The sequence below is a fragment of the Ambystoma mexicanum genome, chromosome 3q, assembly GCF_040938575.1.
Source record: "Ambystoma mexicanum isolate Mex_15411 chromosome 3q, UKY_AmexF1_1, whole genome shotgun sequence".
Classification (NCBI taxonomy): Eukaryota; Metazoa; Chordata; class Amphibia; order Caudata; family Ambystomatidae; genus Ambystoma; species Ambystoma mexicanum.
In genome coordinates this window covers 470,873,693-470,897,335 of record NC_090926.1, presented here as the reverse complement: position 1 = coordinate 470,897,335, position 23,643 = coordinate 470,873,693, and the positions used below count along the sequence as shown (strand labels likewise).

General features: G+C 46.7%; 1 protein-coding gene across 2 annotated transcripts in view; it reads left to right on the top strand.

The window, feature by feature from the left end:
• The window catches only part of ATP10B (ATPase phospholipid transporting 10B (putative)), a 620,207-nt gene that overhangs the window by 566,702 nt on the left and 29,862 nt on the right, over nucleotides 1–23,643 (top strand). For both annotated transcript variants that reach the window (XM_069654269.1, XM_069654270.1), the window contains 6 exons: nucleotides 2,616–2,851; nucleotides 3,936–4,124; nucleotides 15,992–16,613; nucleotides 17,882–17,988; nucleotides 20,294–20,420; nucleotides 21,341–21,525. In XM_069654269.1, coding sequence (XP_069510370.1) covers nucleotides 2,616–2,851; nucleotides 3,936–4,124; nucleotides 15,992–16,613; nucleotides 17,882–17,988; nucleotides 20,294–20,420; nucleotides 21,341–21,525 — 1,466 coding nt within the window. The remainder of the gene's footprint in view (nucleotides 1–2,615; nucleotides 2,852–3,935; nucleotides 4,125–15,991; nucleotides 16,614–17,881; nucleotides 17,989–20,293; nucleotides 20,421–21,340; nucleotides 21,526–23,643) is intronic.

Below are 23,643 nucleotides of genomic sequence, written 5' to 3'. Positions count from 1 at the left end.
AGCCTGATTTATTTTGCCCGATTTTTGTGTGGTCTTCAAAATGCCAAATGATTACATTATGCTCCCCCGCCTCCAAACTCCCAATGAAGACGATCCCACCACACCCTACCCTCCTCCGCTTTGTTTGCTGCCTTTTATTTCGGGGGTTTCACCACCGCATACCACTTGCCACCGTGCCCCACCCATCGCATTCACCCTCACCAAATGGTCTCACTTACCTGCTTCCCGTCCTGCCCCTTCCTCCCCAGCACAATCTTTCCCCCTCCTCCAATATCCAGACATGCGCGCGCGCACACACACGCACACACGCACGCGCACAAAACGTACCCGATCTGTCAAAAGACTCCCCCTCCTGTCAGCCGTGACGGGCCCTGCGCGCACTCCTCAGCACAACAGAGCCCGTGGTGTGCTTTGCCGGACCTGAGCATTGCAGAGTAAGGTAAGTGAAAGCGGGTGGTGTGAGGGTCTGGTATTGGCTTGGGGGTGGGTGAATTGCGTTTTTTCATGATCAGTTTAGAAAGACCGAATAATCGCTTGTATGCGTACTTTCTAAATCAATCATGAATAGGGTCGGAAAAAAACACACATAAAAACTAGACGAATCCATATGTTAATTATGCCGGCCGTGGACATATGTGCAGCATTAATGATTATTTTTTTGCATCAGGAATTAAATGGCACAGATATCCACTACGACCTCGATTCCCTTGCCTTTTTCATACCCAGTGCAAAAATAAAATGTGCACATCGATTACTCCGACAGGCAACCGTTGACGATTGAGGTCCTCTCACTTCAATTTATCACTCATTCAAAATGAGTCACTTTATGAGTGAAAAGCCAAAGTTCTTAGAAACAAAACATGAATGTCCATCAGGGAAGGTTTACATAAACCTTCCACAGTCGTGTGCCTAGATTCTGGTTTGACGAGTAATGTCATGCAGAATTTGTCCATACACGTGAAATTCTGTATCTTTGAAGTCTCCTTTTTCTTTCTAATTCAAGCTAAACTTTGAGACAAAATCTCACACAAAGTTGAATTTGAAATGAAATCACAGTTGGATTTTGCTGCTGTATGGCTTTTCCATGCTTGCACTTCGCCTCCCACAGAGTCCAGGAATTGGCTTTGCTGCTGGTCTGCATTCACACCCGCATGTCCTCCTCCCAGAGTGCTCCTGGCGCGATGTTTCAGTTGAACTTTCTTTGCAGAAGTGTTCCGTCACACCTGCATCTCCCCTGCTGGCAGCACGACTGGTGTGGGATTCCTGCTGTGACATTCGCCACTGTTGTGGTTGGGCACGGTTCAGCATCCTCACAGACTTAGTCCATTTCCGGGGTGAACTATTACCCACCCCTGACAGGAATGCAGGGGCTACAGAGAGTCGACAAGAAGGGACATGGCTCCCCACGGAATGCATCTCATTGAGGCCTTATAATAACCTCTGCAAGACCACATCTAGCTAGGTGTCGGCCTTGCTTCGCTGGAACGTCAAGTACTCCATTGCACTGGAAAATAGCTGTTTCCCGCCTGGGGCATGTCTCGCCCACCTCCATACATCTGCAATATACACTGCTCGACCTCACTCACCCAAAAACACATCAGCACCTCCAATAGAATACAGCTGAGTGCCATGAAAAAATTAATTTCGTCCAGCTATTCACATAATCAGTTTCCTTGACTCCTGCTACCCTGACACTCTGTCATGGCACCCAATCTCTCATCAGATATCTATGGGCTGCTATCAGGGACCTAGCCACTCCCTACCTACCTTTTGTGCTGGCTAAAAATGCACACACGCATTTTAGAAATCGTTCCTTCACATCTCGGACTATGGACCTCTGAAGGGTATTCATCCCCACAGTGCTTCGAAGCCGTAGGCGCTATCAAATGCCATACATCATAACATAACATAAAAAAAATCTGTTCGTTTTTCCTAATGAATGTTTTGAAAATGCCAGCATGTTTAGCAATCAACAGCCTGATTTATGGAATTATTTGCGCGTAAAATGCACATTTGCGCGCCTTTCTGGGTGAAAATCCCTGTTTGAGGTATGGAGATTTTCGGGAAGAATGGCACGAAAATGTGAGTTTTACGTGCAAATAATTACATGAATCAGGGTGCAAAACTTTTCTTAAACCATATACAATATATTTTTAAAAACGTACCAATAGACACATACGTACAGGTTTTTTCAGATATTTATTGGTGAAATTGTTGCTTAGAATGTTTTAGAAAGATTTAGGAGTTTAACATTGCTAGATTTATTATTTCAATTTTTGTAATCTTTTTTGGTCTCTTGTTTGAATTACTTTCATGCTTCCAAAACTGATATATCGATTACTATAAAATGGGATCTTGGCACCTGTTATGATAGCACTTGAAAGGAGGGGGTCTAGCATGAAGCACTTTATAAGAGCAGAAAGTTCAATTATTGTTACATTGAATATATTTATGCTGGTCAGCAGATATTTAGAATTCCATTCAGATGACTACATTGTGCATTTAAATTAAATAGATTTGCATTCTGTATTCTGGAAATATGACGACCTGGTATTTCCAATGCCTCCCCCCCATGTTATGGGAGTGGAGTCCTGAATGATTTGACTTTCTTCTAGCGAAACGCCTGGAATTCCATAAGGATCCTGACTCTGATGATGAAGACCTTTCCAAGATGAGAAACTTTTCACTGGACAACCTGGATGTCGGCGCACTCTCATCGTCCAAGCACCGTGCCGCCAAGCCTATGCGCAGATGCCAGAGTGCTCGGGCCCGATTCCAAGGCCATTACCGCAAGAAATCCGAAGGCCGCTTTGAGGTGCCCACGTCAGAAGTGGCGTTCAGCAGTCCTATAGTGAGTGTCCCCTCTTTTGATTTAAATTTTATTTGCTGAGTATGATTTGGTAGGATAACCGGTTTTCAGCATTTGCAGAGAATGCATTTTGCGCATACAAGCTTCACACTTGGAAGCCAAAGGTCCATGTGCATGGCTTGCTTTTTTCCCAGTTGAACAAGTATGTGGGTATTCAGATTTCTGAATGAGCAATTTGATTCTTAGATGGGCAGCCAGCTTGCGTATTGTATCATATGTCAGTATCTACTGGAATAAAGCAACATTTGGACTTCTTGAAAGTCAGAAGGCATTTAGAACCGGACCATTGCCGTCAGAAATTCTGAGCATGCTGTTGGAAGACCTAAGGCAATGGGCTGTCAAAGTGCATCAAAACCCATCAGCTTGGCTCAATGCAGTGGCGTCGCCAGGAATCAAATTTAGGAGGGGCACAGAGTGGGCCAAAGACAAAAGTAGGGGGGCACAGACAAATGTAAGGGGAGAACATGGTCACTGCTTGTCTTAGGTAGAGGGGCACAAGGGGGGGCACAAGGGGGGGCACAAGGGTGGGCACAGGGTTTCACAGGGGGTGCCCCGGCCCCCCCACACCCTCTCTAGCGACACCACTGGCTCAATGCCAGATCAGTGGGCACTGAGACTCTGAGTGACATACCAGAATTGTGTCTGAGCAATCAGAATTTTGCCAATATCGAGTCTACCAAATGGTATTACAACAGACAAAGTATTGGTTCAACCACTACCAATAGACCATTGATCAATCCTTTCCTTAATATGCAGTTTTATCAATAGGTATTGGTATTATTTTCAATTCTTCGCAAATGAAAGTTTTCAATGGATTCTTCACGTTCAGTTTTAATTTCAATTGGTGATTAATATGCTCCTGCCAACACGTGTTTCGACCTTACAGAGCACAGGTCTTTTTCAGGGCCAATTTATCACCTTTTAACATTACACCGATTAATAATGGTCTCCAAATGTTTCCCAACAGGGAAGCCTGAACCAGTTTCCGCTGGGCAGTGATGTCCTGCGTGCCCAGATGTTCTTATTGTTTGACGCAGTGACCAGAACATTTACTTTCCTCTTTCAGGAAAAGGACGTGACGCCAGACAGCAAGCTGCTGAAGAAGGTGAGGGATGTCTCTCTTCAGATAGAGATTCTGAAACCGTCGGAGGCGTCCAGCAGCAAAGCTCCGAGCTCCCCCGTCACAGACTTCTTCCTAGCACTCGCAATCTGCAACACAGTTGTGGTGTCGACCGCCACAGAGCCCCGGCATCGGGTACGTATCTCATTTCATTTCGACGTCCTAAAACTTACTTCGGGGTGACTATGCTAAGGGTGAGTGGCTTCCCGATGAAGATACTGTGCCTGCCCCAGAAATCAGCTGAGCAGAAGAAATGTCCAATTGAAATAATGTACTTCCTGTGCAACAGGGCATGATTTAATGAACCTTAAAATCATTTAGAGTCACAGCGGTAATTGCAAAGCAGTCTCAGTCATCATAACGTCAGATAAAGCAGGATGCCCTGTATGTATGTTATCCAGTCGGTAGAACTAAAGTTTTGAAAGAATAGGATACAACATTAAATTCAGAGTAAATGTAAGAAAGGTAAGCAGGTATCCCAATAGCTCATATGGGGACAGCTGATGAGCTCTCGGTGCCCAACCTAACTACCACGTACACTTGTTAAAGAAATGCTGGGCTTTGTGAAACACCAGATCCAACATGGTTTTACAGCCTAGAAGTCAAAAGCAACACAAAACAGGTATGCAAGGTTTGGTGATCTTACTTGGATGTTTCATGACCTTATGTGATGAGTCATGCACACAAGCAGCCCCCTGTATAGGAACCCTGATCTGTGGAGCAACTGTGCTCTCAGACACTATAGTGCAAAATAATATTAGAATATTACACTATTCAGTTCCACTGCACCCACCTCTCTTGGCACTGAGGGATGGGCGACACACCTATTTTCTCTTGTATATCCATCTCTTTTGTTTTTCATACAGCCCACTCTGGCCTCTGTCACTTCTGAAGGGTGGCTGGGCATTCACAAATTCCTCTCTTTGGCATCTGTCAAGTTATAGCAACACCTAACAGACAAATAAGCAAACACACTTCAGGGATAAGCTCGAGTACATTGCAAGCTCATCACACAATCACTCAGCAATCTATTTCACTAATTCCCTGAAAGTTCAATGAACTGTCCAGATGAGTATACGCTTCTTGACAGGAGCATAACGCACTTGCCCTTTTGTAATCGGCACTGCTTTGCTCATTCTACACTGACTCAACAAGTATGCAAGCGATCACATACTCCATCCCTACGCTACAATCCCTTTCTGACCTGTGCACATCTTTTCATGTGTGTTTAACCGTACTTTCCAATTAACTGCTACTATTGCCCTTTTCTATTCTCTCACAGACGAAGGTATGGATAGCCCTGGTATTGGCACAGTGAGATGATATGATGTGGCATTTATAACGTGCCTGTATACATGTGTTTCTAGGCGCAACATGACAAGGAGGGGGAAACAAAGGGAGGACAAAATAACGATCTTACTAGGCCTTGTCTCATTCAGATCACGCAAGTGTGGGGAAGAGGGAAGGGGAGAAGTGCCGGAGGGGAAATAGGAAGTGCAGTTAACTCACAAGTGCAGCCAGCGGGTGGTTCATAAGTGCAGAGAGAAGGGACTGGAGGGTTGCAGATACAGACTCTTAAGTGCTGGGGAGCCCCGAGGCAGTGCAAGGGCAACTGAACATGCAGGAGCCTGGGCCCTAGTTCAGATGGTGACCAGGTGACCAGTGCGCGGATCAGCAGGGAAAAGGAAGGTCTTAAGTTTGCTTCTGGAACTGGAGGTGGGTTCTGCTCAAGTTTGAGAGAGGCAGGGATGCTGTTCCAGAGGTAGGTCCCAGCCAAGGAGATAGATCTGCCTCCAGCTCTCTGCTTGGAGAAGGGTCTGACCTTCAGAGAGTTGGAGGTGGATGAGGGGAGAGCTAGAGAAGGGAGATGTTTTGGAAGAGAAAGTTGGAGGTAGAGCGGTCACAGGCCCAAGAAAGCCTTGTGGATGATGCAGAGGGTCTTGAACTTGGTCCCTGCAGCCACAGGGAGCCAGTGAAGAGATTTCAGAGCTGGAGGGATATGATCCCTGGGCCTGAGGACAAGAACAAGTCTCGCAGTCCTGTTCTGGATAACTTGTAAAGGTCGAAGAGTAGAGGCAGTAAGATTTGGAAAGGTGCTGTTGCAATAGTCCAGCCTAGAGAGGACCAGAGCTCTGGAGACAGTAAACATCAAGGGGAAAGTGAGACAAGTAAGAATACCTCACAGGATATGCAGCAGATAGGTTGACTTCTTAGAGGCATCAGAAATGCAAGGAGAGAAGGAGAGGGTGGAGTCGAAGATAACACCAAGATTCTTAGCCTCACAGGAAGGAGCAGGAAGAGGGGCCAGAGTTGGCGGCCAGAGAGAAAGAGGAAAGGAGGGAGCACCAATATCCCACTATCCGGACAATCTCAGCACTTTTACACCAGTATGGTAGTGTCTACAGCAGGGTTGCCCAACTCAAGGCCTCAAGGGCTTGATCCATGTCGGGGGTTCAGGATACCCCTTGTTAGGGGAGTTTTCCTAAAGTCGCACTTGGAGGTAAGACTTTAGTAAGCTATCCCAGTGGTTTGTAGATCCCCAACTCCTAGTATCAGTCTGTACTAACTCAGGACCTTGGTAGAGTGTCAGAGCAGTCAGGCTTATGTCAAGAGGAAGATGTGAGAGTTGGTAAGTACACTGAACCCAGCTAGTAATGCACATCAAAGAAACACTTACGCATAAGTGTATATCAAAATATATATGTATAACATGTCCACAAGAGTCACTGTTAGATACTTAGCACAATAAACTAATACACATATGCATACTTTTAGATAATTTGAAAAGGTCATTTCTTTGTTGGTAGTTGCTGAACGCGTACAATTGTCACACAGGTTTGACAGGTCTCCCGTATTATCAGTAATAACGCTTACGAACAAAGTAATACATTCCATTGAAGCATTTGTTAGCAAAGACGTAAAAGAGAGTGATTTTTTTGGAAGGAAAATAATTGTTTAGGATTATCCTAGAAGAGCTGCTTAAGGTTCTAGTGGCAGTATTTTCGCACAGCAAGTCTTTTGAAGTCCAAAACACAACCCTAGCTAAAAGGCAGTTTGGAGAGGCTTAAAATCTTGAAAAGTATCAGAAGTCAAAGGTTTCTGTGGATACTTTCTAGGCTCTAGGATAAAATATGCAAGAAGGCTTAACCAACGTTGGAGACCCTGTTAAAGGACTTGCAAAAGGGACACACGTAGCGCTTTAGTCGGAGGTAAGACGGGGTTGCCCTGGAGACCTCTACAGGCACTCCAATGCTCTGGAGTAGCTTTCTGGAACAGGGTAAGGAATACCTTTTCCCCACAGTACCTTTTTGGTTAGAATATAATGTTAGTGGCTGGCTGCTCCTCAATTTTGCAGCTCTGTCCCCGACCTCCGGATTCCTGGGTCTGATGATGAGAGGCAGGACAATGAACGATGGACGGGATCTCTCAGCAGCAGTCTTGAGGGAGAACCTCTGGCACTCTGCAGTTTTGTACCTTTATAGCAGCACCAACAAAGGACGCAATTCACCTGGTCAATCTTCTTCGTTTCCTGCAGTCCTGCACTCTGTTGAGGGGACTTGGAGGAGTTGGAGTGTGTCTCTGTAATGTCCTTGAGGGCTAATGAATTACTTGGATGGATTCGGCCTTTCCACAATGATGCATTCAAAATGGGCAGCAGGTCTCCTGGTATTGGGGTACGGCAGCTCTGGAAAGTCACAGGACCTCGGGAGATCGCTCAATTTAAAGTTTGTCTTGGGATTGGTTGTTTCTACCAGTCAACGGGAAGGAGTCATCCTCTCCGGAGTTCCTCTGTTGCACAGAAAACAGGGTCATGACAGCAGTGGGGCTTCACGGTGTTCCAAAAGGCCTGCAGGCATCATCTTCAGTTACTTCAGCTTCCAGTGGTCGACTTGCTTTTCATTCCAGGAGCCTCACCTTTTATCCAGTTCCAGCACTCACTCCTCTGTAATCTTCCTCAGCAGTTTCCAGAAAGGGGCATATGGCTGTCCAATCAGGACAGCCAGACCCCCATTGGCAGCTGGTCCCACAAATGCGCTCTGGCAGACAAAGGACAAGGGGTAGTGGAAAACTCCTCCCCCACTACCTGCCTGCTCAGACACTCTGGAGCCTATATATATATATATATATTTCTGAGGCTTGTGGATCTGCTTAGATCACATGCTGTGCATAGGCCGACATCTAGTGGAAGCTGCGGAGTATTACAGTTTGTTTTTCGAAACTCGAAAATGGGCGTCGACACAGGCGTGCCAGTAATACTATCCCTAGTGTGACGTCCACTGTACCCAAGATCCCTCACGCGTCTGGGATCCTCAGATTGTTTTTTTCCGCCATACTGGTCGGAAGCATCTTGCGGAGTCCCCTGGCCTTAGCCATACTTTTGCTAATTATTGCAATTTAAAATGATTTATTAACATCCTTCCCCACCCCAACGTCGACCATCAACACTCGACGACGGCTGGAGAAGACATCAACCGTCGGCTGCTGCACGACGGATCTGGGCCTCGGAAGGCCGCTGGCCTCGGCCCGGGCCTAGTAGGCCGCTGGCCTCGGCCCTGCAAGTAGGGAGAGTGGGGGGTGGTACATACTCTTCACTCTTAGTATATAGGTACACCTTATATATTTCCTACACTTACCAGCCCGCTGCCTCAAGGTGCGTATGGAGGGTACCCCTTTCCAATTCTGCCCCAAGTGCAATCGCAAATAGCCTTGGGTCGACAGGCACGCCACGTGCAATCTCTGCTTGCCGAGGGACCACCCCGAAGCGAACTGCAGAGCGTGTAGTAGGTTTAAACCTAAAACACTTAAGGACCGTTCGACAAAGCGTTGGGCCCACCACGCCAGGCAGGCAGCCATGGCAGCGGAGGGCGCCTTCAGCGATGGCAGCGACGCCGTACTTTCGGACGGCGAGGGCATTACGGCGTCCAAAGACTGCCGAGCGCAGGTCCCCGACCTCGGAAGGTTGTCCGGCAGGGCGGCTATGGGGAAGACCCCCGGCGACGCAAGCGCTACACACCCTACACACACTAAGCACACTAAGTCCAACCGAACCTCGACGATGTCGACTTCTCGGAAAGAGGCACGGATAGAACGGTCCGACTCGGTGTCCTCTGGGCGCTCTCGATCGAGATCGCCTCATGACGCAAGGCAATCATCCACTCTTGCCAAGAGTGCCTCGCTCCCTAGATTAACAGAAGTTCGATCGTCGGAAGACGAAGACGACTTCCACCCCCAGGCCGCGCTCCAAGAGACCAAGAGCGCAGTTAACACCAGCGAGGCCCCACGCTCGAAACAAGATACCTCTCCCGACCCTCGACACCAGGCGTCGAAAGTCTCCGGGGCCTCCAAGGGGCAGGGAAAACATTTTTCCACGCACGGGGAGGGGGGGAAACAGCGGAAAGCACAGCCTTCCACTCCTGTAAGACCATCCTTCCACCCTAAGCAGACAGACAAACATAAATCTACTGGGACATCAACATCCAGCAAGGGTACCCTTGATAAGTCCTCTAAGTTGCCTACTAAAGTCATACCCTGTTCCAAAGAATGGTCCAGTGAAGACATAGACAGGGTCATGTCAAGGATGTCTTCCTTAGCTGATTTTTATGACAAAAACCCAGAACATTTCCTTTCGTATGACCCTCAAGGGGCCACACCCTCAGGCTCCTCTGATCCTATCCCCCTAAGTAAAAAGGCCCGGTTCGAAAGATCTGAACCCTTCGAGGTGCAGCCTTACTCTACTCCATACTCTACTCCACACCCCAGATACCAAGGACAGCCTTTCCCTGAAGGGGACCAGGAGTTTACACTTATGGAGGAACAAACCGGGACTGAATACTATGCGGATGATGAGGACCTGGAGGAGGTAGAAGATGAGCAGGAAATTTACAGAGTAGATTCCCCGGTAGAGAGCGAAGCCCCAGTTACCGACTCGCCAGTTGATAACCAGCCCCTCCTTAATGAAGTTCTCGCTCACGCAGCAGAACATTTTCACATCGACACCCACGGTGTACAGGAGGAAAGGGACTTCGCAGAAGAGTTGGTGGGAGAGAGGAGGCCGGTCGCTCAGACCATCCCTATCCTTAAATCCATCCAACGTAGAATAGATCCATCCCTGGTGAATCCTAACCTCACCAGAGCCGTCAACCCCAGAGTCGAAAAACTTTTTCGGGCAGCCCAGTCTGACCCTCTTTATATAAGAGGACATCTTAAACCAGACTCCCTAGTGGTTACCAACACTCGGAAGAGAGCTGGGACACCCTTATCGTCGTCAGAAGCTCCTCCCGACAAGGAGAGCAAAAGACTGTACGGGTTTGGCAGGAAGGTAGCCTCAACGTCCGCCTACCAAGCAAGGATTGCAAACTCAACCACCCTGTTGGCTAGTTACAACTTCCATCAATGGGAAGAGGTCGCGGCGCTCATAGCCTCTGCTCCTGAACCGTTAAAGGGCCAGTTGGCTCGGATCTCGGCAGAAGGGAGAGCCGTGTCTGGTTGCATATTAAAAGCAACTTTCGACGCTGCGGACAACGCAGGAAGATTGATAGCAGAAGGTACTGTTATCAAAAGACATGCGTGGTTACGGCAGTCGGGGTTCAAAACAGAAACCCAGGCTTCATTAATAGACAAGCCGGTGGAACCAGATCTATTGTTTGGGAAAGCGGTCGAAGACGCACTTAAAAATGCCAAGGACGAGTACGAAACTCTCAAATCCCTTGGCCAGCTTACCAACAAACCCCCTAACCAGAGGGGGAACAGTAATTTTCGTCGCCCACGCGGCCAAAATTCACAAAGAGGCAACTATGCCCAAGGACAGGGTACACAATGGAACAACAACCATCAGTCTACCCAAAGTTACGGCAGGGGTAACAAGAGAGGTCGTGGAAGAGGCAGAGGCAGCCCCAACAAGGGAGGTGGCACGCCTCCACCAAAGCAGTGACGCTCAGTTCAGGGTCCCTTCTCACGCAACCCCAGTAGGGGGACGCATTTCCAACTTCACCCAGGCTTGGGAAGGGATCACCTCAGACAGATGGGTGCTGTCAACAGTGTCCACAGGATATTGTATAGAATTACTGCAGCGTCCCCGGAACCACCCTCCACGACAAAGAATACACTCCTTAGAACATCAGAAGATCCTTCTCGAGGAGATCGCCATTCTGCTAGAAAAGGACGCGATAGAACTCGTCCCAGGACACCAGGTAAACAAGGGTATCTATTCAACTTACTTCCTTGTGCCAAAGAAAGATTTGACAATGCGCCCAGTATTGGACTTACGGCCTGCCAACAAGTATGTCAAGCCCCAAAAATTCCGTATGACCACGCTACAAGAGGTAATCCCCCTCCTAAAAAAGGGGGATTACATGGCAACCTTGGATATGAAAGATGCTCATTTTCATATTTCCATGCTCCCAGCGCACAGAAAATACTTGCGCTCCAAAGTGGACAGTCGCCACTACCAATTCAAGGTACTGCCCTTCGGGATAGCTTCAGCACCAAGGGTATTCACCAAGATACTGGCGGTGGCAGCTGCACACCTACGCAGGGAGGCAATCCCAGTGTACCCTTATCTGGACGACTGGCTCATAACGGGGGAAACCCCAGGAATTTGCAGGTCAAACATTCAGAGGACTATCGACCTCCTCCACGAATTAGGCTTCTCTATCAACGAGAAGAAGTCAAGTCTAGTGCCAAGCACCTCAAAACAGTTCCTAGGAGCAATCCTAGATACTCAAAAAGGGTTGACCTTCCCTTCGGAAGAGAGAATTCGGAATATACTACTGCAAATTCCACATTATCAGTCAGGTCAACAAATAACGGTACGCAAAGCAATGCGGTTACTGGGCATGATGGCGTCATGCATTTACCTGGTCCCCCACGCGCGTCTGCGCATGAGTCCCATGCAGGAATGGTTGGCGAAACAGTGGTCTCAGGCAAGTGGTCAATGGGACGATCTAATGGTTGTTTCGCCAACACTCGTACAGAGCTTACACTGGTGGACAAAAGAGAATCTCGCAAGGGGAAAACCCTTTTACGATCCCGAGGTACAGGCAGTGGTGACTACAGATGCATGCCTGACTGGGTGGGGAGCTCACCATCTCCACCACACAGCTCAGGGTCTCTGGTCTCACTCAGTAGCCAAGAACCACATCAACCTGCTAGATCTTCTGGCAGTATTCTGAGCGCTTCGGTCGTTCGAGCCCCATCTGCTAACTTGTCGGTGCAGATCCGGACGGACAGCACGACAGCCATGTTCTATCTGAACAAACAAGGAGGGACTCGTTCGCCAAATCTGTCCAAGCTTGCCCAGAAAATCTGGATATGGGCACTCAGACGGAACATCTTCCTGTCATCACAACATGTTCCAGGGGAGCTCAATTCCCTAGCGGATGCCCTAAGCAGAGACTCCCTCCCAGAAGAACACGAATGGGTCCTTCACAGAGATATCGTAGAAGATCTCTTCTCTCAGTGGGGTTTCCCCACTATAGACCTATTCGCCACAAGCGAAAACAAACAATGCCCAAGATTTGCATCCAGGTTCCCCCAGCCAGACTCCCAAGGGAACGCCCTGTGGATGAACTGGTCAGGAATGTTTGCGTACGCTTTTCCACCAACTCCTCTCACCAGGAAGGTGGTGTACAAAATGAACAAGGAATCGATGACGCTCATCCTAGTTGCTCCCATGTGGGCGAGACAACCATGGTTTCCACACCTACGCAGGATGGCGCTGTGCGAGCCCATCAAACTCCCAGCCTGGTACAACCTACTGTCCCAGCAACAAGGTCAAACAGTGCACCAGGAACCCAACTCAATGAACCTGGCAGCATGGCTCCTGAGGTCATAGAGTTTGGGCATCTCAATTTACCACAGAGGTGTATGGACATCCTAAAAGAATCCAGGAAACCAAACACAAGGCACTGTTACTTTGACAAGTGGAAGAGATTCGTTATTTGGTGCCAGAATAAACAAATCAACCCAGTTGATTGCACTCCTTCCAACGTGGTAACATACATGCTCCACCTGCTGGACGCAGGTTTGGTTTTTAACTCTCTGAAAGTACACCTGGCAGCCCTCTCGGCTTACACCACATCCCATAACAAAGTATCGTGGTGGAAAGTACCAGTAGTTAAAGCCTTCATGGAAGGAGTAAAGAGACTTCACCCTCCTATTTCGAACCCACCGCCAGGATGGGACCTCAATGTGGTGCTAGCTAAGCTCATGGGCCCCCCTTTCGAACCCATGCATAAAAGTAGTCTCAAACACCTGACTTATAAAACGGCCTTCTTAGTAGCCATTACCTCCATAAGAAGGGTCAGTGAAATTCAGGCTCTGTCAGTGCAGGATCCTTTCTTTATTATCCACAAAGACAAACTGGTTTTACGCACACACCCTAGGTTCTCACCTAAATTTATATCTAAATTCCATGTAAACCAGTCCATCGAGCTTCCGGCTTTCTTCCAGAACCCGCAAAGCTCAGCTGAGGTGAAACTACACACCCTTGATGTGCGTAGGGCGGTCCTCTACTATGTAAATAAAACCAGACCGCTAAGGAAAACAGATCAACTGTTTGTCTCCGTAGCTACAGGCAGAGAGGGGGATCGCGTCTCTAAAGGCGCGATCTCGAAGTGGATTATCAACTGTATACAGCTGTGTTACTCTCTTTCTGGGAAAACTCTGCCTTTTACGCCAAGGGCCCATTCTACTAGAGGCATTGGTGCCACTCTGGCTTTCATTGCAAATGTTCCCCTCGACACCATTTGCAAAGCAGCTACTTGGAGCTCTATTCACACTTTTACTCAGCATTACTGCATTGACACTCATTCCAAGACAAATACACAAGTGGGACAAGCGGTTCTAAGACACCTGTTTTGCTCATGACCCTTCTCAGATCCCGCCTCCTTCTTCGGGTACTGCTCGCTAATCTATGCACAGCATGTGATCTAAGCAGATCCACAAGCCTCAGAAGGGATACATTACTCACCGTAATCGTATTTCTGATGCTTGTATCTGCTTAGATTCACATGCGACCCACCCTTCCTCCCCTCCGAGAGAAGGCGCATGATTGCTTGTAGTCTTACCTTTCTGTCTATCTGCTTGGATTATCTGTACTCACGCTACTCCTCATGCTTCCTCATGTCAGAAAAAATACAATCTGAGGATCCCAGACGCGTGAGGGATCTTGGGTACAGTGGACGTCACACTAGGGATAGTATTACTGGCACGCCTGTGTCGACGCCCATTTTCGAGTTTCGAAAAACAAACTGTAATACTCCGCAGCTTCCACTAGATGTCGGTGAGTAATGTATCCCATATATATATATACACATATACACACACACACACCCACCCCCCTCCCAGGATGGAAGAAGAAAGGCTGACAAAAAAATAACCATGCTAGTAATGGTGAAAAAAGAACAGAGGCCCCAAGTTAGTACTTGGATGCCCCTATTGTGCACTGCCGAACTATGGACATAGCCTGCATTCGAAAAATCACACAATAGTTGGTAGGACATGTCCGCTGCCACCAGCCATAACTAGGTGGTTGTCTGTGACTAAAAAGTCACAGAATCAGTGAAAAGGGGGATACGAAGTATTCCCTTGGCACTCCACATAAGGTGATGTGTGCCAATCTCTCGGACTATGAAGTTTAAGGAGAGGTACTAATTATCTCTCTATTCTTAAGAACTGCCGTTACTGTAGGATAAAGAAAAAAATCTCAAAAGAGGACCCTAAGGGTCCTCAGCAACAGTGCCCATAATGAGATGTGTGCTGCAATAGTAAAATACAGATTCATGTAAGTGTTATGGAGCAAAGTAGACTCTATAGGACAGGTAAAATACAAAGAATAGAGTTCCAAAAGACAGAGCCCACAAAAATGAATGAGTGGAAAGAAGCTTCACTCATTCAGGATTTCAGAAAAAGGTCCAGAGGTCCAGCAAAAAGTGCTGGGGGGTCTCATTGGGAGAGGAGATATACCTCAACACCCCTCATTAATATGAGATACATTTGCATACGTTGATTCTAAATGTATGCACGTTTTTCCTCATGTATATTGAGAGATATCCTGAAAACCCATCAGGATCCCGGCACTCGAGGTCTGGAGTTGGACAACGCTGGTCCATAGCAACATAAACAAATATTCACACAACATGTGCGTACGAGAGAGTGATGCCATGAGTGTTCTGATGTATGCAACCCTTGGAATGAAAGAATGCCATTTGCAGCCTGATTCTGTTCTGAATGGAGGCTCCTCTCATCTTGCTTCTGTTTTTAAATAAGTTTTCCTGTACTTTACTTCAACTACAAAAAATAGACTAATCTGATTTCCCATCACCAGTTTGTTGTTCCTGCTGCTTGTACAACAGAGCCATCTTGATTACAGCGCTAAGATTTTTTTTTAAATCAGTTGCTGACGTTATTTTCAGTGAATGTTGTCACGCAACATACACTATGTTTCCAATCAAAATGGATCTCTTCCATATCAAGAGTACAGGACACCTTGCAAATATTTGAAAAAATAATGACAAGTGCCTTCTATGTCCCTTTATGCGATTCTCACATAATCTTTATTAGATAGCAAGCTGACTTCTGTTACATTAGCATAGACATGACCGCATCCAAAGCTGAGGCATTGCTGGTGTGACGAGAGAGCCAGGCATTCAGTCCTGCACATTCATGGCCTTTCCAGAGTATAGATTTGGGTGGCCTGATTCAATGACCATAGCATTAACCAGGAGGCAGGCTTCCGACGGGCACAACCCAGCTGGATGATGCCCTCAAGATGATTGGTTGTACTTTTATATATCAACACATTGATTGAAATACTGTTCTGAGGCAGGCCGAAACATCCGGTGAGAGCGAGAGGTCTTCCTCTCGCCTAGTCTCTTTCTTCGACTGTCCATATCGTTTTGGTTCATTTGATTGATTCGCCTCTTCTAAGAACCCAGCTTCCAGCACTTGTCATGTTTCTGATTGCAATGTGTTCCATTTCATCTCTTCTTTATTTTCCCCAGGTAACCGGCCCATCCCTGCTGAAGCCATCAGGCACCTCGCTGGAGAAGATCCAACAATTGTTTCAGAAGCTGAAGCAATTGCGTCTCAGCCAATCCTCTTCACCGGCCTCTTCACCGGCCACTTCGGGTTCAGACACAAGAACTACAATTTCCCTGAAGAATAACTCGGTGACTCCAGCGGCGAGTGACTCTTCACCCAAGGACAGTGCATCTGCCTCGAGCCTATCAGAGGGAGAGTTGTCAGGGAGTAGCAAAGAGGACTCCTCCAGCAAGGGTGACATTAACTGTGGGAATGGCTGCCTGGACGAGACTTCAGAGTCTGGTGTCCAGGACCCGCTGGCGTCTGCATTCTGTTATGAGGCCGAGAGCCCCGATGAAGCTGCGCTCGTGCACGCGGCCCAAGCCTACAGCTTCACCCTGATGTCCCGAACACCTGAGCAGGTGACGGTGAGACTTCCTCAAGGCACCTTACTCACCTTTGAGCTCCTCTATACTCTGGGCTTCGACTCGGTGAGGAAACGCATGTCTGTGGTGGTTCGTCACCCTCTGACAAAGGAGATCATAGTTTACACAAAGGGAGCCGATTCCACCATCATGGATCTTTTGGACAACCCAGCACACTGTAATTATAATATTCTATAATTTATTCCTTGAGTTTTTGTTTTAATTGATCATGCATGTCGGGTTTAGATGTGTGAGACTAGTGTACAAGTAACACCCTGCTCTTTATACAGATAGAGCCAAAATGTGCAGCACAGTTGCATGTAGCAGATATATTGATATGCAATCCAAAACAATCAAGAGCAAAATCCAGTATGAATATCCCTAAAATATCAGAAATGTACTTATAAGTGGATGAAAGCAGCTTGACTCTTTACTGTCTCTGTTTCTTCAGAAGGTTTATCAAAAAAATGAATCCAGTAACTTGTAGCCAAGTCACCTGATAGTGTGCCTACAAAATGGGATCACCCTGAAGCAGCCTTTAGCACTTTGCGGCACCTTGCCATTCACAAATAGGAAATGCTGTACCTTAAACACTGCTTCCTTGGTGGCCCTTTGGGGTATCTCTAGAGGGTGGTTGCGGCTCACACTGCGATCATCATCTGGCATTTTGAAAAGGCGCTTCTCTCCCACTAAAGCCCTTCCTTACTTTGGCTTGTGAGTCTCTCCAAGGGGTAGCCCAAAGAGCCAGCTAACTTGTTGATAGTCTCTCTAGTGTAGGCCCCATGACCATGTTCGCACAGATCAGTTACTAAACTTGAGCATATGCGCCATGCAATATGTTTACCCATAAATCAAAGCCGGGCCCAATGCATTCCGTTTTTTTTTCTGGAAACCAGGGCCACGATTGCACATCATCCTTCAATGTTTGCATCCGGGGCTGGTAGCTTAGGCCCACATTTGTGGTGTCTTGTTGGGTGACCAGTGTGCAATTAGTGAGTGACCTTTTTCAGATAAAGGTGCCCCCTCCACTGAGAGCACATTGGTTATGAATTTCAGCTGAGCAATCAGGCTGCCATGAAAGCTTGTTACTACCAAAATATCCCTTTCCATGTCCAGTGCATGCTTGTGGCACATTTCTGTGGCATTGGGGTGCGGTGTCCATGCCACATAGACCAACCATATTCGTTAGTCCTATTAACTCACAGTTGGACACACCCCAATAGCTCTCCATTAGTTAACATGGTAGAATAGCATGGAATCATGACCTTGCGATCATTTTCATTATCTAAAAGGCCTGAAAGTGGATTTGGTGCCATAGAAATATTGACCCTGACTCACCCCAGTTCCTCATCTGCGCTCAGGCTGGTGTTAGTGGCTCTGGGGCCAAGGGTTTGGGGGTTGCTTGACTAGAATAATGACTGAGAATGATGGATGGGTTTCTTGCAGACAACATGGATGACCAGAAGAAGATGGCGAAAATAAAATCCAGAACCCAGAGCCACCTGAACTTGTATGCCCGAGATGGCCTCAGGACGCTGTGCATTGCTAAGAAGGTAAGCAGTGTCTTGGGGAACTACTTTTAGCATCAGGAAAAGCAGATCTCTTGGATTTAAACTGTCCCTGGCCTTGTACTGGGATGGTGTGGTTTCAGCTCACCTTAGTTTTCCACACTGTCTAGTATACTTTGGGTTTCTAAAGATCGTTTTGCTGTAGAAACGTTGACTTTTTAAATGTTCCCCATTTTCAGTAGGAGCATCTAATAGGCTTTCATGTTCAAAGAAAACAATTTGCTTTAATGCCTCAAATGTCATCATTGATGCCACTGCCAGCGTTGCGAAGCCTGAATACTACAGAAACTAGGATTTGCCTGGCTTTTTGGCGACTGATATGTTGCTATTTGTGTGTGCACTCCTTTTATTCAGAGTGCATGACATTGATGAAACTTGGGGATCTCTCATGATTTCTGTGAGAGGGAGCTATGTAACCTCATCTGTGCACGTGTTGAAGGACAAAGCAACGAGTGACGCGAGTGCGTGTGGTTGCCTGTAAGAGTCTGGGCGTGCACAGTAAATGCTATAAGAATGTGTGATTGAGAATTTCTACCATAGCGTTGGGTTAATTTTGAGGAGAGCGAGATTCTGCTGCCATTGGCAACGGGGGTGCTGATGTGATGGACGATGTGATAGAGGTCCCGTTTAGGGGTATTGTCTTGGGACTCGACTGCTGTTGTGGACACATCTCTGGTTCATGGTCAGACACTTGACCTCTTGGTGCCAGCAGCGGAATGTTCCTCACTGATACGTACCGAAATCGACAAGTCTTTGCAAATAACTGAAATCCACCACCGAGACAGGAGCGCTTAGAACTGTATTGTTTGAAGTAAATGTGTTCAGTCATTGGCATATTCTGTCGGCCATGTTTCATGCAGGGTCTGTGTGTCACATTCTCTCAGGTTTTCTGGTACTTTTTCTGGAAAATAAACCTTTCTGGGGTGGCTCTATTGGTTGGGATTCTGCGGGCACCCGGTGTTCAAAATCACGAATGATCATTATTTTAACGGTATCACGATAATGTGAATTTTGGAGGGAGCACTATACATAGTATGTGCAGGTAGTGCAGTGGAGGTATTGTGTGATGTGCGCATCGGTTAAGAGGAGGGAGCATCCCAACATTTAAAAACACACCAAAAAATGGGGTCCAAAGTCTGGATTTTAAAGGTCGAGATTTGCGCACACATCAGTATGGGTCAATCTTCTTCAAAGAGTTCTCATGAACTCAATGACTCCCAAATGGTTAGAAAAAGCACACACTAGAAAGCCATGGGCCCAGGGACGTCATTTCACCAAAATGCCTGGGGTAGCGGAAGTGACATCACACGACCCATAGGAAGTGATGTCATTTGACCCCACCCCGAAGTGATATCACGGGAAGCGATGGAACACGACCTTTCACCCATTGACAAAACAGGAAGTGGCATCACATAGCATTGTACACTACGAAAAATATGGTTGCGATATCACTATAATGTGATGTACATTTCATACAAGAATGGTTCGCCATATGTATCGTTAAGATCAGTGTGTATAGGCCCATATTACCAAATTACTGTGAGTGCAATCAGACGTCCATGACCAAATGATAATGATGAGTTATTATATAGCACTTACGCTTAAGCGCTTTACATAGTAAAAATATACACCCAATATCACCCAACCTGTGTTGGTACTCATTTATCGACCTCAGAAGAATGAAAGGCTGAGTTGAGGCATTTAAGAACAGACTAAATCAGTGACTCACCCCCTGTAGTGTGCCTGAAATAAACCTTTAATGAGTCTAGTAATTATTGTATAGAATTCCAGAAAGACACATTATTCGGTATTCCTATTCTTTCTTATTTAGGGTCAGTGCTGAAAGTGTTAGACTTGTGGCACTCCTGCTCTTATTTTTCTTCTTTTTTTAAGGGGCCTGAACGAGAAAGCCAGCCACTCCAGAAGTAAAGAGCCACATGGTGCTGGCCACAGCCCAGGAGCTTCCATTAAAAAAAAAAGTTTTTTTTTTTTTAGAGGTCTCAAGGGGACCTCAGCGGTCGCAGTTACGCCCCCTAGCAACCCCTAAATGACGTTCCTGCATGGGCCTTTAGATTCTTCTCAATCTTGCAGGCCAATCTTGAATGCAGTGTATAGAAGAAGTGGGGCTCAATGGGGTCGGCCAAGGCTCTTTTGATCAGGTTATTTTTTTGTTGTTGCAGTAATTTACATGCTCATTTCTTGCCACCAGTACTGGGGTTTGTTTGGTTTGCAAACATGCCCACCTCCAAAAATCTCTTAATTAATTGCTTGATCTTTGTGTCCTGTGCAGGTAATGAGTGAAGCTGATTTTCAAAAGTGGTCCAATTGCCGCCAGGAAGCAGAGGCTTCAATCGACAACAGGGAGGAACTTCTCATGGAGACGGCGCAAGATTTGGAGACCAAACTTTCTTTGCTAGGTGAGTAAAGGGATTGGAACCGCTTGGGAAATGGAGATAGGATTCCATTTGCCATTCTGTTACAAAGCTCTGAGGGAATCCTACGTTCACGCCTTCATTTGGGGACGCTTGCTTCTTTAAGCAGGTTGCTGTGAGGGTGTGCTATGCATAAAGAAATGCAGAATCCCATCTTGACCAGAATGCACTTAAAAACACCTAATGTGTGTCTACAAGCATGATTGGATCTAGTGGATGGGTTTGGGGGGTGTGAACGGCCCACTGGGACTCCTTTCAGATACATATCATGCCAACAGATGTTCAAGCCACCATGGAGGGCATCTGGCTGCATGCAGTGACAGCGGACCATGTGTTTCATCCTCCGCGACTCTTCATCCTATCACAGCAATGGCAGCCAGGTCAAAACATAGGTTCCACTCTAGTAGACCTCTTGGAAACCAAAACTGTGCCATATTTCTTACAAACTCAAAACATCTATATCTGGATGAGGAACCCCCCGCCCCCTCATAGCTTTCCCATTCAAGCACTTGACGCATGCACAGGGCGCTTAACAAGACATGTGGCTCTAATGTGCATTCTCTTAGACCTCTGCAGATGGAAAAATAATCAAGAAGCAGAACACTTAATAGACCAATTACCTTTTAACAGCACTTAAGGAGCGTGTGGCCAACCCATCCGCCTATGATATGATAGGTTATTTATAGCGTGCTTATGTCGAGTTATATCACAGTTGGTAGGTAGTGATTGGGTCCTTTGGAGGTGGGTATGGAGTCATCTGTAGAAACATCAGAAGAAGGAATAGATAAGATGCAGAGTGAAGGGGCCTTTAGGAAGGTGCTGTGGGGATCTTGCTCACCAAGAAAGATTGTCTAGTGAATAAGCTTCATTGATGTGTCAATTTTCTGTACATTCCTATGCATTAGGTGCCACAGGCATTGAGGATCGGTTGCAGGATGGCGTGCCAGACACCATTGCATCGCTGCGGGAAGCTGGCATACAGATCTGGGTGCTGACGGGAGACAAGCAGGAAACTGCCATCAACATAGGATACTCCTGCCAGCTGCTGGACCAGAGTGATACCGTCTTCACCCTCAACACCGAGAGCACGGTATGTCCTAGACAGCACCCTGTGTGACCGGTATTCACGTCATGGAGACATGAGCGCATTGTTCCTGTACAGGGCCGGTGAAAGAATTAGTGATTTTTGACAGCGCCTTCTCTGGCAGTGGTGCCACATATGCTGCTTACAGGACCAATTTGCTTGTCTCCCTGACGACCTCCCCAATGCGCTTTACCCCTACTTGGTCGACAATATTGGACCTTTTCACTTTTGTCCAGATTTCTTTTGCTCTTTGTTTGGTCGAAAATGCGGGGTAGGACCCACGCAACCCCTGTCATATTCCCTAACAGGGGAGTTGCTAGGTCTGGAAAAGACCCCGGGCTAAACTGATGTCAGAACTGTTGGGACTCGGGGCTAGCAAGTCTTTTGGCTGTAGCTCCTGAGATTCTATCCGGGGCTACAACCAAAAGATCAGGGGCTATAGCCTCCTTAGCCCCCCCCCCTAGCAACGCCCCTGTTCCCTAACCCCACCCCATATGTATATTTAATTAAAATTGACTGAATTTCGACAAAAAAAACGATTAAAAAAATGTGGTCGAAAGTAAAAGGTCAAATATTTTTCAACTAATTATGCTAATACCGAAAATTCAGCGAATTCCAAATATAATGTGAAAAAGCCAGGTCTTAAAAGTTTTTGGAAAACATATCCCAATATAAAGTAAATGCAGGTAGGAGGAGGTGGTCAATGCTACTAAGAGGGGCAAGGCGATACTAGGCAGCCACCTTGGGTACCAGCATTGAGGGGAATTAGACCTTTTACTTTTGTCCGAATTTTTTTTTTGGTCGAAATTCGGTCACTTTTAATTAAATATATATATATGGGGTGGGTTAAGGGAATATGGGGGGATTGCGGGGCGTCTCCCCCCGCATTTTCGACCACAAAAAGAGCAAATAAAATGTGGTCAAAAGTAAAAAGGTCAAATATTTTCGACCATGTAGGGTAAACCGACTTTTCCCAATTCTCTCCTTTGCAGTTGGCGTGTGTTATTGTTTTTGGCGAATTCTGTGTGCACTAAAATTCAGAAATTGCAATCGCACTTAACACAGCACTTTAGGATGCCTGGCTTCACTGCGCCTTTGCCTCGTGGTTAGCTTTAACAAACGAACAATGAAACAAAATAAAGTGTGGGAGCTGTGGGCAGTGAGGGGTTTATCTGTTCAAACGGTGTGGTGGAGTGATTGTGGGGGTAACACAATATATGGGAGCTGTAACCTTGGAACCATCTCTCAGAAAAAGCAGACACCGCCTTAAGTTCAGAAAACTAGAAGGACCCGTATTGCCGCTATCTTTTGATAGGCGGCCCTGCTGCTCCTTTGAAGGATAGCCTTTTGTGTACGATGCTGGCATGCTGTTTAGTTCCCAAATTGAGAGCTTTGGCTTCTCTGCGAATCTATTTTTTGTTTGTTTTCTGCAGTGGTCTTTGAAGAACGAGACCACCACCACAGCGCTGCATAAGTGGCAGGTCATGTGAACAGCCCCCGGCGCACTGGCACCCGCCAGGTGCAGTACTGCGCCATGTATCGGGCAGCACCGTGCAGTATTAGTGCATTCTTATTTTTTGGGCATTCAAACAAAATGTGGTTCCTTTGTCCGCTCCGTGTTCCTCGTTAGTTGTGTTTTGAGAGTCCTAATGCAACGGTGTTACACTAGCCACAATCTGCATGTCAGCTAGGAACACAAAAACATGTTTAATTCTCCAAAACCTGTGCTTTCCAGAAGTCTTACCTATGAGAAGTAGCAGACATCTGCATTTAGACAACAGCCACGAAGGCCTCTGGGCTGTTTTGGGCGCTTTATAAATGCAAATACATAAATAAATAAATAAGGAGGTGAAAAACCATGCAAATCTGGAAATGCTATATTAAATTGTAAACGGTATAGAGCAGCCGTGTATTTCTTTGGATTTAGTATCAATCATTCATAGAAAATCTGCCCCGGGTACCATGAATACACTTCTTGCTTCCGTGTAATACACGGGGCGCTGTTGCTGTGTCAACATAACACCGTGCTGTTGTATTATAACAAACACAGGGTGTTGTGGCTGGTTGCCAACTGGTTTGCTGCTTGAATGACAGCCGCTCTAAGCCATGAGGAAATGAAAGCGA